This window comes from Neomonachus schauinslandi, chromosome 10 (genome assembly GCF_002201575.2).
Source record: "Neomonachus schauinslandi chromosome 10, ASM220157v2, whole genome shotgun sequence".
NCBI lineage: Eukaryota > Metazoa > Chordata > Mammalia > Carnivora > Phocidae > Neomonachus > Neomonachus schauinslandi.
Genome location: NC_058412.1, coordinates 96,720,247 through 96,734,473, shown reverse-complemented (window position 1 = coordinate 96,734,473; position 14,227 = coordinate 96,720,247). Strand labels below are relative to the sequence as shown.

Here is a 14,227-nt window from a genome sequence, read left to right as displayed (position 1 = left end):
AACCACCAACAAGTTATACAGTCAACAGGGGTCTAATACCAGGCATCAAGACCCTTCCCTGCTGGTCACAGAGCCTTGCCAGGTGCACTCAGGACCCCAGGAGACCTTTAAGACCATCATGGGGGAAAGGTACAAAAAAGAAATTGATTTTTATTTAAAAAAGCAGCAAAGATTTTTCTGAAGTTTAAAGTGTAATAGTATAAAATATCTATATACATTAACATCAGATTTTCCTTCAAAGAAGGTCTAAAACTAAATAGACTTCTAAAAAAATAATACTTTTTTACCTTAGCCACCTTAAATCCACTGGTTCACCAAGAAAAGATTTTAGTAGTAGCCAAACTGTTACCATAAGTGTGACTGTATGTTCTAGAAAACATTGCCAATGCATCAGATAGTCAGATAATGGATGGAAAAGTTGTCATACTTAATTGTTTTTAAAGATTTATTCGTTTTTTTGGGGGGGGAGAGCAAGTGCAGGGGGGAGGGACAGAGGGAAAGGGAGAGAGAGTCCCAAGCAGACTCCACACTAAACGTGGATCCTGACCTGGGGCTTAATCTCATGACCCTGAGATCATGACCTGAGCTGAAACCGAGAGTTGGTCGCTTAACCACTGAGCCACCCAGGTGCCCCCATACTTAATTTTAAAATGCAAGAATGTTGAGGGGGGAATGAACAATCAAAATGAAAAAAAAAAATCCAAAATTCTCAAAGACACAACTGTACATCGAAAGTCATTAGGATTCCAAGGGTAAAATCTCACTCAGTCCCTATGCCTTTTAAAAATTTACTTATTTTTTTTATGGGGCATCTGGGTGGCTTAGTCAGTTGAGTATCCAATTCTTGATTTCGGCTCAGGACATGATCTCAGGGTTGTGGGATCGAGCTCTGCGTCTGACTCCTTGCTGAGCATGGAGTCTGCTTGTCCCTCTCCCTTCCCCCTCCCCGTTCTTGCTCTCTCTCTCCCTCTCTCAAATAAATAAAATCTTTAAAAAATTTACTTTTTTTTTTTTAAAAACAAACACTTACCCAGCACTTAGGAAGTGGCAGACACCATTCTAAGCACTTTATACACCTAAATTCATACACTGCTCACACCAACCCAACCAGGTAGGTGTCTTTGTCCCTATTCTACATTAGTCTCTTGTGGACATTAACTGGCAGAGCCTGGAAAGGACATTGGCACACCCCAATAGCTATGTGTTTGCTGGGGCGTGGCCATTTTTGTTTTGTTCAAGAGAGGGACTGTACATTCGGGTCATGTTTGTTTCTAGTACTGAGGCCCTGAGACTTCTGTGACTGAGTATCCCCAGGAGAATGTGAGATGCTCAGCACACCTACCTGTGAATGCGTCTGGTGGCCCATGCTACACAGAGAACTGGAGATTCTCCAGGCAAATGCTCACAGGTCATTCCTGGTGCTGATTACAGCACCTGGGATAAGTACAAAAAGGAAGCAAAACAATGACATGCTTTCAGAACTTGGCTTTGATACCTTCAAAGAAAGCTGAACCCTTTGGTTTGGGATTTTATATATTCTGAGGTGAAAGCAGAGATTCTGAAAGGTCCCACATGATTTTCTGTATTTGGGTTCTCTAACTTGCCTTCACAGTAGCATCTTCACAATTTTGGCCAGATCTGATACGGCCTGAACTATTATTTACTTGCAATTTTTATTTAAATCAACTCAGCTTTTGTTCTAATTCTTTTCTTTTTTTGGTTCTTGAAGTATAATTGACATACAACAATATATTAGTTTCAGGTGTACAATGCATATTATGAAATGATCACCTCCTAAGTCTTGTGAATCTCCGTCACCACACAGGAATGGTTACATTTTTTTTTCTTATGATGAGAACTTTTAAGATTTACTCTCTGTGACCCCGAGGGTAAACATTATATGTTAAAAAAAAAAAAAAAAAGAAGATAGTAGGAAGGGACAAATGAAGGGGGGGAAATCGGAGGGGGAGATGAACCATGAGAGACTACAGACTCTGAGAAACAAACTGAGGGTTCTAGAGGGGAGGGGGGTGGGGGGATGGGTTAGCCTGATGATGGGTATTAAAGAGGGCACGTTCTGCATGGAGCACTGGGTGTTATACGCAAACAATGAATCATGGAACACTACATCTAAAACTAATGATGTAATGTATGGTGATTAACATAACATAATAAAATTAAAAAGGAAAGAAAAAAGGAAGGAAGGAAGAAAGAGAGAAAGAAAGAAAGAAAGAAAAGGAAAGAACAGAAAAGGAAAGAACAGAAAAGAAAAGAAAGGGAAAGAGATTATAAGGAATTGGCGGGGTGTGCCAGTGGCTCAGTTGGTTAAGTATCTGCCTTCGGCTCAGGTCACGATCTCAGGGTCCTGGAATCAAACCCTACTTCTGGCTCCCTGCTAAGGGGGGAATCTGCTTCTCCTTCTCCCTCTGCCCCTCCTCTCTGCTCCTGTGTGCTCTCTCCCTCTTTCTCTCTCTCAAATAAATAAAACTTAAAAAAAAAATTTTACTCTCTTAGCAACTTTCAAATAGACAGCATTATTAACTATAATCACGATCTGTACATGACATTCCCAGGACATATTTTATAATTTTTGACCATCTGCACCCATTTTACCTACCCCTATCCCATCTCTGGCAGTCACCAATCTGTTGTCTGTATCTGTGACATTGGTTTGTTTTTCAGGTTCCACATATAAGTGAGATCATTATAGCAATTAAGTATCCTCTTTATCCATGTCTTATCTTTTATGCATGAAATCAATTTAATAGTTATATTTTATTAACACACTTATCAGTTAAAATAAAATATATCTTGGGGATGCCCGGGTGGCTCAGTCGGTTAAGTGGCCAACTCTTGGTTTTGGTTCAGGTCATGATCTCAGGGTCGTGAGATAGAGCCCCAATACAGGCTCTGCACTCAGCAGGGAATCTGCTTGAGATTCTCTCCATTTCCCTCTGCCCCTCCCCATGCTCTCTTTTTCTCTCAAATAAATCTTTTTAAAAATTAAAAAATATATATATATATATATATGCATCAACAAAAATCACTGCATGTCCTCCAGTGCTGTTGAGTTCTCGGTTTAGGAGAATTCAAATTCTGAGCTGATAAAAGCCAGTCTTCACCCTCTAATTAAAAATATGGGATTGGGGTGCCTGGGTGGCTCAGTCGGTTAAGCGACTGCCTTCGGCTCAGGTCATGATCCTGGAGTCCCAGGATTGAGCCCACATCAGGCTCCCTGCTCAGCGGGGAGTCTGCTTCTCCCTCTGACCCTCCCCCCTCTCATGCTCTCTCTCTCTCATTCTCTCTCTCTCAAATAAATAAAATCTTTTTAAAAATATGGGATTAAAACATATACCTTCAGAAATTATTTTGATATATGTGTACATATCAATATAACATGTATGTACAAAGGGAGCTACACACACACACACACACACACACACACACACACACATACAATTTCAAATGACTGAGAAAAGAAATTGAGCAGGAATTAGGCATTAAGTCAGGGGCAGTGAGAAGTACCGGATCATGGACATGGCATAACATTCGAATAAGAAACCACACAATCTGGCCAGTAAAGTTCAAAACACCACCACCACCATCCAGACATCATGTACTCTCAACAGGAACCTCAAATATATAAATTAATGCCTAGGTTTAAAAAATAAAAAGGAAAAAGTATATAGAAATAAGAATCTAAAAGCTTGATTAATTATAAGATGCATTTGCATTGTTTCTCCTGGAAGACTGGAAAAGACACACATGCCTAAAGGGAGAGGTTGATCCCAAGCACCCAGTATCATGGTCGGGGGCCAGGGTTGGGGGTGGGGTGGGGAGGGCTGGCTTCAGGCTCCCTCCACTCTCCCACCCCACAGCAGCTCCACGCTGGTCCGCTTTCTGCAGTACCCTTCCTCATAAATAATCTGCTGAACAAACGTCTCTGCTGAGAAGAAATTGGAAATCACTGGTGTGATCCAATTTCCCCATTCTACCAGTGAGAAAACTGAGGCTCGGAGAAGGTAAAGACTCATGGTCACTCAACAAAGTGCAGCAGAATTAGAGCCTGAAGACCTCAGTGTCCAGACTCCCTGTCTGAGGTTCACTTCCAAGAACACCCTCATGCAGCTGCAGACTGTGACCCTAGTGGATGTCATTACATCAACAACCTCAACTATGCTTGAAAATGAAGAAATGTGACTCATCATTAATTCCTTGAGGAGGGGAGAGCATCCAGCAATATTTAATGAAGTGTTATGAGTCAATGGAACTAAATTAGGAATCAGATGAAGTTATTATTTCAGAAAGAATGACATAAGGAAGCAGACACATCTCTTCCTGAAAAGTTGTATAAATCAAATAATGCCTAAAACAGATTAGGGAAACCTTCTTAAATTAATAATAATAGAAACAACAATAAAAACAGCAGTAGTAATAAAAGCAATAGCTGTAACTTATTATTATATACCAAGTACTAGACTCAACACTTTATGTGAGCTGATATCCTTATAACATAAACATTATTATTCCCATTTTTACAGATAAGAAAATCGAGCTTAAGCCCAGGGATAGGGTGACGGACTGTCCTGGTTCATCTGGCACCAAATGGTTTTCCAGGGGTGAAACCTCCAATACCTACAGCAAAAACTCCTGGATAACCTGGAAGGGCTGGTCACCCTACCTGTCGGGTTGGTAAGTGACAAGAACTTTCTTCCATGTCTGCCTGACTCCCCAACCACCACCACCTTCTATGGGATAATTTCTCTCCATGTGCTACAGTCTAGACTTGCACAGACCAGTTTAAAGGAGGGCATGACTAATATGTTACAAAACAAGATGTTCACATGTAGCTTCATCTCCTTTTATTTAAAAAAAAAAAAAAAAAAAAAAGAGACAGCCCTGGGAGCCTCGAGCCTCCATTCCTCCAGAAGAGTAAAGAAGGGGCACTTACCTTGACCTCAAACTCGAAGTGCTCGTCCTTCCCTTGCCCACACAGCACATAGCGTGGAATACTAATTTTAATTGGGTCCTTCAGGTCGTCTGGATTTGCTCCCAAAGAGCGAGAAACCATCCGCTATCAAAGACACATCAGATAGGGAGAACAAAGAGAAACAGAGATCACTCCTCAGCAAATACCCTGCTTGGGCAGGCAGGAGAAAATGTGTTTCAAGCAGAGAAGAGAACATCAAATTAGTGGAGTTTATTTAGAAAAATGATGGCTTCCTTTGAAAGAGAAATGTTAAGTCTCTCTCATCACAAAAGACCATTTCTTTAGGTATACTATTTCAAGAAATTAGGGTAAAAGCACTTCAAAATGTTGTTTGGCTTTGAAGTTCCTTCCAATTTATAAGAACAAGTGAAAAAAGAGATTACATATCTCAACTTTTTTAAAAAAAATCAATGTAAACCAGATTCCTTTCTGAAAAGTCTTGATCATCTGACAAACTTCTTTTTTCTTCAGAGACTATCAGATTGCTGTACATAAAGCTCCAAAACCTCGAGATTTTATTCAAATTTACTTCATTTTTAACTTCTAGGCATTTTTATAAGCTAGTGTAGTACAGAAAGCTCTTTAAACCACAATTAAAATAAATACCAAGTATTTTCTATAGGCTTCATTTGATTAGTAATCAACCTGGCTCTGACAAATATTTATGGTTTGGATGGTGGGAAGCCAGAGGGGTTTGAGAAGGAATCATTATGAAAAAAATAAATCTTCAAAATGAGTTCTCTTGAGTATAAATGGGTGGAAATCTCTGAACAATCCTTATCATTTGCACTAACCTGGGGCTTTAGACAACACAAGAAAATATGTTTTTAAAGCAGTAGCAGTAATAAAATAATTATAGTTAGCATTTATTGAATACTTACTATATACCAAGAACTGTGCTAAACAGTTTATATGCATCATTTCATTTAATACTCACGATCCCCCATGAGGTATTAACCATTACTGAACCCTATTTATCAGATGAGGGGCCCCAGGCCAAGAGTCAAGATAATATGAAAGAGGCAGGTAGCAGAGCTAGGATTTGAACTCAGGCTAACCTAGTGCCCACCTGTGCACCATGATGCCTGCCAGCCCACCTCCATCGACTGTAACACTGCCATCAGGAAATTTTTAAATAATTTCATCCATCTGAGATAGAGCCAGCTAATGGACATTTCAACATACACAGAATTTAAGAAGATGGAAACTCCATGATTCCACAGTGATTCCATTCCTATTTGACTAAAAAAAGCACTGGGCAAAATGTGGTCCTGGATCCTGAGCCAGGTGTAACGTAGAAGCTCGGATTTCTGGATGACACAGAGGTGTAGAATCTGTCTCAGATTACTGCTTTTGTCTAGAGGACACTGTAAATATTTTGGCCCTGCTTGGAAGTTAACAAAGCCTTTTAGAGCATCTAATTTTTCCCTGCATGGCCAGTCACCCAAAACAAGAACCATTAATTTTATCGAAATGGTACACCTATTTAGCTGTCCCTGATGTCAAAAACCACAGTGGAAATTCTTTAAAAAAGAGTTTCTCGATATGTGCACTGCCAAAAGACCTTTCAATTCACTGACAGTATGTTTCCAAATTACTGTAAAGGTGGACATTTCCTGAAACATGGACTATGTTTGATCTATTTGAAGAGTGAGAAGGAAGAGAAATAAACTAGTAGTTTTAATGATTTTCAAAGAGCACATTTACTGTTAAGAGTATCTCTGACCATAGCTGAGCCACGAAATTCTTGCTCTGCTGCCTAAGCCTTGAAATCTTCTATGCCATACTTAATAACTATATTTTTAAGTAGGAACAGAATTTCTTCTCCAGATCTGCCACAATCACTTGGGAAATCCACTTGTTGCAGTGTGTGTGAGTTTGAAGCTTAAAGTTGGCAGCGGTGGGAAAACCCGCTCAGCAGAGGGGAATGCTGCTCTCAGGAACTGAAGCAACAAGCAACTGATGATACTAGTTGAGAAATAAAGACCCACGCACCCTACCTTAGGAGGAACCTTGCTCTCCCTACCAGTTAGACCCAAAGGCCAATACCACAGCTCATTTGACGAGGAGCTCTCTCTATCCTAAAAGCCTAGAATGAGGAAAAGGAAGAAGGAAGAAAGGTAATCAAATTCACTAGGAAGAGTGTATTATCATGTGTATTATGGGTTCTTAAAAAGATGTGGATAATAGCATCAAGCATAAATACTTGGTACTGAAACTCAACCATAATGAGCATCCCTGAAGCAATCACTTGGGATCCCATAGGTATTCATTTCAAAGATTCGGAGAGCAGAAAGAGAAGACCTTTCTTCTCTTTCTCTAAGAGAATCAAATCCTAGCATAAGGACTTGGTCTCAGCCTAACAGTCACCCGCCCACCCTCTCTGCACTTCAGTCTCATGTCTATGGAAATGGGCATAGTATTTAGCAAATCCCATCTATACAGCAGGAACCCAACTGTGAACATGACAGTGTCCTGCCCTATGGGACTTCTGTTTAGAGGCAGACTGACAAGTAAACTTGTAATTCCAGCAAGATTAGAAAACTGTGATGGCGGTTTATAGCATCATTATTTACAATAGCCAAGCTATGGAAGCAGGCCAAGTGTCCAACGATTAATGAATGAATAAAGAAGATAAGATATATGTACACAATGGAATATTACTCAGCCATAAAAAAGAACAAAATCTTGCCATTTGCAACAACATGGATGGAGCTAGAGAATATTATGCTAAGTGAAATAAGTCAGAGAAAGACAAATATGTTACGATTTCACTCCTATGTGGAATTTAAGAAACAAAACAAATAAGGAAAAGGAAAAAAATGAGACAGACAGACAGACAAAGCAAGAAACAGATTCTTAATTATAGAGAACAATCCAATGGTTACCAGAGGGGAGGTGCGAGGGGGGACGGATGAACTAAGGTAATGGGGATTAAGGGAGTGCACTTGTCATGATGAGCACCAGGAAATATATGGAACTGTTGAATTACTATATTGTACACCTGAAATAAAAATAATGCTGGATGTTAACTAACTGGAATTAAAATAAAAATTTAAATAAAAAAAGAAAATTGTGATGGGGGCACCAAATAAGCAAAACTATGAATATACACATGGCTATCTAAATGCCATGACTTTTACTGAGGAAGAGCTGCAGCTAAAACTATCCAGGTATATTATTAACTAAGCAACAGTGACTTAATTTTAACTTTCTAAGAGCCTTTTCTTATAGGCACCCTTTGGGTATACAATCAAACATTGGTATCTTTTACTGATCACCCACCATGTGCTATGCACAAGGCTAGATCCTGGGAATACAAAATAAAATAACTTCTACAAAGTCTCTGTAATTTCTAAGACCTTTAGTTTTTCTCAACTGCATCAAATTTTGAAAAAGATTTGGTTTTTCCACTCCAGATGGATTACATTCTAAAGTTAGCCAACTTAGCTTTCTCTTTTTATAAGTCAACATTCTAAGTGGGATAAGACTGAAAGTGATGGTCTGGTTACTACATAGACATTTTAAGACTGGAAAGTTCTCTATTTCTAAGAATTTTATAATTGTGAAATCAATCCCTAGTAAAAGGAAAGTTGCTTAAAGCTCGGGCTCACTGATCCATTAAAGAAAAAAAAGCCCTGCCTTTGATAATTTACAAATTTGGGTAAATGGGTAGGAACCCATTCTCTGGGAGGAACTGGATCTTGTAAGGTTTATGTCGTTCACCTAAATCTTATAATGCTTATGTCACTAGCCTAAATGTTATGTCACTCACCTAAATCAGGTCGTGATCCCAGGACCCTGGCATCAAGCCCCTCACTGGGTTCTCTGCTCAGCAGGAAGCCTGCTTCTCCCTCTGCCTCTCCCCTTGCTCATGCTCTCTCTCAAATAAATAAATAAAATCTTTTTTTTTAAATTTTTTTATTGTTATGTTAATCCCCATACATTACATCATTAGTTTTAGATGTAGCGTTCCATGATTCATTGTTTGTGCATAACACCCAGTGCTCCATGCAGAACGTGCCCTCCTCAATACCCATCACCAGGCTAACCCATCCTCCCACCCCCCTCCCCTCTAGAACCCTCAGTTTGTTTTTCAGAGTACATCGTCTCTCATGGTTCGTCTACCCCTCCGATTTCCCCCCCTTCAGTCTTCCCCTCCTGCTACCTTCTTTTTTTTTTCTTAACATATATTGCATTATTTGTTTCAGAGGTCCAGATCTGAGATTCAACAGTCTTGCACAATTCACAGCGCTTACCAGAGCACATACCCTCCCCAGTGTCTATCACCCAGTCACCCCATCCCTCCCACCCCACCCCCCACTCCAGCAACCCTCAGTTTGTTTCCTGAGATTAAGAATTCCTCATATCAGTGAGGTCATATGATACATGTCTTTCTCTGTTTGACTTTAAATAAATAAAATCTTTAAAAAAAAAAAAAAAAGAGCCACTGCCCCAATCACATGATCAGACAGTGAAGTTTAACTGCATCCTGTGTTGAGAAGACGGATACTTCTTTCTCCATTATTTAATAGCATGTTGGGGCTAGAAATATTGTTACCACCCATAGGCACAGTTTACTTCAATCTCAAAGATTTCAGAGTAACTAAATATTAATGAGTGTAGAAAAATGTACAACTGCAGAAATGATTAACTGAAAAATAAGCTAGGGATCTGAAGACATTTGAGTTTTATCTATGCATAGATGAACAGAGAGACAAATCAAAAGAGTATGTGTTTCCATCAAACCACTGCTGCAGTGTAATTGTTAGGAACTACTTTTTGAAGTCAACTTCATGAGGAATGTAGAATTCTCAGGACACAGTGTGGAAGGTTCCTGACATTCTCCTAAATTACGTTTATGTTGGAGAGGAAAGAGAACTAACATAAATGTCTCCTAAACTTATTTTTTATTTGAATGTAGCTATATTTTGAATATCTTGAGTTTCATGCTAGACAAGTAAACGTGTGCTGTATCATATTATACCCTATTATTTAAGGGAGCTTTTAAATTTCTATGGAACTATTTATTTTGGAATCAGTCCCAGTTTCTCCACATGTGGCAAAGAAGATGCTTAGACTTGGAAGGAAAGTTGGTCATACATCATACGAGGAGGTAAAGAAACATGAAAGGCCGGATGCACATCTTACAGCAGATCTGGATAAATATGGAGGACATTTCAAGGAACTTTAAATGACTTGCGGAGTGGATCTATTTAGAAATGAAAGGTCAAGCAAAAGTACATAATGAGTAACTTGGGTTATATTTCTCTAAATAAGAAATATCATCTTTTAAAATAAGATACAGAAAAATATTTTTCTGGTAGCTTTTAATGAAATAATGTCTTGTGTCAACAAATATGCTATTTTTCCATTGTTGGGGAAACACTATAGTTGGATCCTTAGCCAAAAAAAGCAGGCAGAACACAGGCTACATTTTTAATATTCAGATTAGAATCTTCCCTTCCTACTCAGGCTGTCTCCTTCAAAAGGGACAAATTAAGGAAATTAATAGGAAGTGGCATTAACATCCACTTGGATCAATGTCGGCACCACAGAGGGCACAGAATGGACCAATTCTACAGGGAGTCATCAACATTTCCCCTAAATACTCTAATTATGTACCAGATGGTGGGATTCAGTGTATGCTCTGACTAGGACAAGGTCAGACCTAAGGACTGCCGTTTGATCTCCGAGAGCCAAATATCCAAGGTTTGCTTCTCAAATACAGGCTGGGTTTTTATCAGCTTTAACGCAATTACCAATTCTCCTTTCTCTGTTCCCAGCATAGCTCATATTTCGATCCCCTCCTTTTTTTCCACCACACAGGCCATACTGATAGTTCTAGTTAGAGCTAGGATATATCAAGGACCTCCTATGCCCCAGCAGTTTGAAAACAAGGGTCTGGGGCAGATGATGAGGATCAGTTCCATGTTCAGGTATGAGCCATGTTATAAGAAGCAGAGAATAAAGATACCCTGTATGAGCAAGTGTAAATTATGAATAAAGTCAAGAGTCAAGACATGTTTATATTCATCTCCAGAAGGTGACACCTGCCTCTGCTGTGAGGGGACCTTGTGCTAATGCCACATCATCTCTGAAAGCTGAGTACACAGAGCTGAAGTGGAGTTTGCTAAGAAAGGTAGTCACACATACTACAGGCGTCCCCTGACCATGCCTGTCACAACAGCCAGGCATGAAGACACAACACTAACCTGATCTCATTTTAAAGTGAGGTGAGTTAAAAATACTTCCAAGGGGAAACAGAAATAAGGGTTTTCAAATAAAGGAGTATTTCTTCAATTTTGATATAAATCTGTAGGGATAAACTAACCAAAATGACAAACTGTTGGACATAGATATTTGTGGAATATCTTATTTACCCTTAGTGGCCTTAGGGTAAATCCAAAAGGGTTGGCTAACATTTCTAATCCATGATTCTTACCAGAACAGATTATTTCATCCATATAGATCTGAGGTGATCAACATGGTTTCAAAGTTTGGAAAGACTGGGTATCTGATGAATGTTTCAACTTGAAACTATTAAAAATGTTACCATCTTTCTCTAGATCATGAAAGACTGGTCCCTTTAATGGTCATTATCTCTGGATAACTCACCATTAGATGGATGAAATTCTCAAAAGATTCAAGAATGGGTCTAGTATGACTGAATGAGAACAGGGCAAAAATTGCGAAGTGGCTCTTATGCCAAACATAAATATTGACAGCTTAGGATGTTCAGGAGGGAAAACCAGGTTTTCTTCTTTCTAGTTCTACAATGTCACTGATTACCCATGAAAGTATCCCTCATCTCCACTCACTGATTTTTGCGGAGCCCTGGTTTTGGTTCAATCTGTGCTCAATTCTAAGGCCCAGGAGAAATTAAAGTTGGAAGGAGAGGGAGGATTCTATAGAGGGTGTCTGTAGAGCATATTATTTTAGCTTCAGTTAGAGGAGCAATGTTGAGCATGCATGGTTATCTGCACCATATTCATGCTAGGACTGTATCCAAGCTTTTCTTCTATAGGAGCTAAAAATGCAAAGAACAAAAAGGAGACATAGGTTCATACAAGAGAACAATGGAATTGCAAAGAAACTTGCATGGGAATTTTTTTTGGGGGGGGAAAAAAAACAACTCATAAAAAGAGAAATAATCTTTAATGTCTAGAAATTCCAAAAAAGAACTCACAAGTAAGAAAAGAATCAACTTCATAATACTTCCAAATATTCATCCCTAGCATAGTCATTCCTATGAGGAAAAATAAATCAATAAAAAAATTTACCCAGACAATGTCAAGAATAACTGACCAGGGAGTGACTTTGGCATTGTGGAAATAATGTATGTTCTGAAATAAGAAGGTCTGAGTTTGATTCCAATTACCAATCAAGTTATCCTTTCTGAGTTAAATTCCTAAATTTGAAGTAGAGATTGATGACAATTCCTCCATCCCAAGACAATCACTGTGGGGCTCAAAAGGAGCAATACATGGGAAAGAACTTGGTACACTGTGAACCACAATATAAAGGGTGGTTGGGATTGTTATCACTGTAATCCACTGCATCTTCAGCAACCAAAGATTTCAACCAGATATTAAAAGGCAGGAGAAGTGATTTACAATAGACTCTCCTTCCTTCTTATTAACTGAATCATTCAGTTCCATTGGACGCTATAAAAAATTACAAGGGTGCAACCCTAACAAGAGATTGGATGGTGGTAGTTTGGAGGCCATGTTGTGTAAGAAACAGCAGAGGAACTGAAGGGTGTTAAAGGTAGAAAAGGAAAATCAGAGGAGGCGAGAGAGATAATGGTCTTCCCTGAAAGACGGTTAGGTTATAACACAGACTGTGGAACAGACATGTTCTATTCTGTTACAGAAGAATGTGAAGGATGGATGAACCCTGCAGATGGAGATCACAGTAACGAAGATTATGGAAAGAATGCTCTAACAATAAGAGCAGTCCCCAGTGAAGAACTGCTCTGAGGTAGACAGTGATCAGCCTGGAGGTATCAAGAAAAGACTGAACCAGAAAGCCAGCTGAACTAAGTAACTTAAAAGGTCCTGTGACCTATGTTCTTCCCAGTACCTGAATACTTTCCTTAGGGAGAAGTCCTATAAGTTTTATCTGAATTTTACTTTAAGTAAGAGCCTTAGACATAAAATATCACATGGTGAACTACTGGTCCCTATTTTTCTCTTCCTTACATAAGCAGCATTATACCCAGTGTTGCCATGGCTTCTTGGTGGATGGAGTGTTCTTTGCCCTTTGACTTTGGACTTGGTTGCATGACTTGTGTTGGCCAATGGGACGCTGGCAGCCATGATGCATCCACATCTTCTGTGCTTCTGTCATCATTATGATGGCCACTGACCCTTCAGCACAGACCTCAAAATGAGACATCTTGAGTAGACTAACCCTATCTGAGCTGCAGATGATATGGAGCCAATGGTAAAGCCACCTCAACCTACTTACAAACCATTATTAAGAAATGAAAGCTTTTTTTAATGCCACTAAAATTGGGGGTTGGTCACCTGGCAATAGCGACTTATATAATATCTATCACAAAAGATATCTTAAATGATGAAGCAGAATTGTCCTAAGAGGCATACTGGAGGCTGTGTAACTAAATTAACAAAATAACCTCACTAGAAACTGGTCTAACCAATAAGACTGCTTGACCTTCAAAGAAGCAATAATAAAAGTGCTCTAATCTATTAATAAAAGTGAAATCATTTAGGAAAAAGAATGTAAATAAAAATTACTGTAATTACTACTGCTGGGAGGCATAAGTATTCTCTCCAAAGGATGCACTTACATTTTTTTGAGTAATGAGAAAGAGTAGACAAATGGTTTTGAAATGTTTTTCAACAAAGACTAAATAAATTCACCCTGCCAACCACAAGTCTGTAAAACAGGCAGCTGCGAGCAAAATGGATTTTAATCAAATTCAGATGAAATCACTGTTTCAAAGTACTCAAAGAGGTACTGTCTAGAATGCATTAACAAGTTCCACAATGTAAATGTTTATGCCCATACGACAACAATGGAAATGCCACATAACAAAGTATGTATGAACCTTTTTTTTTTTTTTTTCCTGATGCAGGAACTCATTATAACTAAGAAGATCCCACATTAGGCTGGATATGGAGATGCTCACACCTGCTCCCTATAGTAGCATCATGGGCTCAGAACTCCTAAAGAATGAGCCAGTGGAGATGGAGGGAGGCCACCAGGATT

The 14,227-nt window shown here is 39.1% G+C and overlaps 1 protein-coding gene across 1 annotated transcript in view; it reads right to left on the bottom strand.

The window, feature by feature from the left end:
* KIF16B (kinesin family member 16B) overlaps nt 1–14,227 on the bottom strand; it is a 296,429-nt gene that overhangs the window by 76,423 nt on the left and 205,779 nt on the right. Inside the window, exon 23 of the mRNA XM_021700652.1 lies at nt 4,952–5,074. Within this exon, the coding sequence (XP_021556327.1) occupies nt 4,952–5,074 (123 nt within the window). The remainder of the gene's footprint in view (nt 1–4,951; nt 5,075–14,227) is intronic.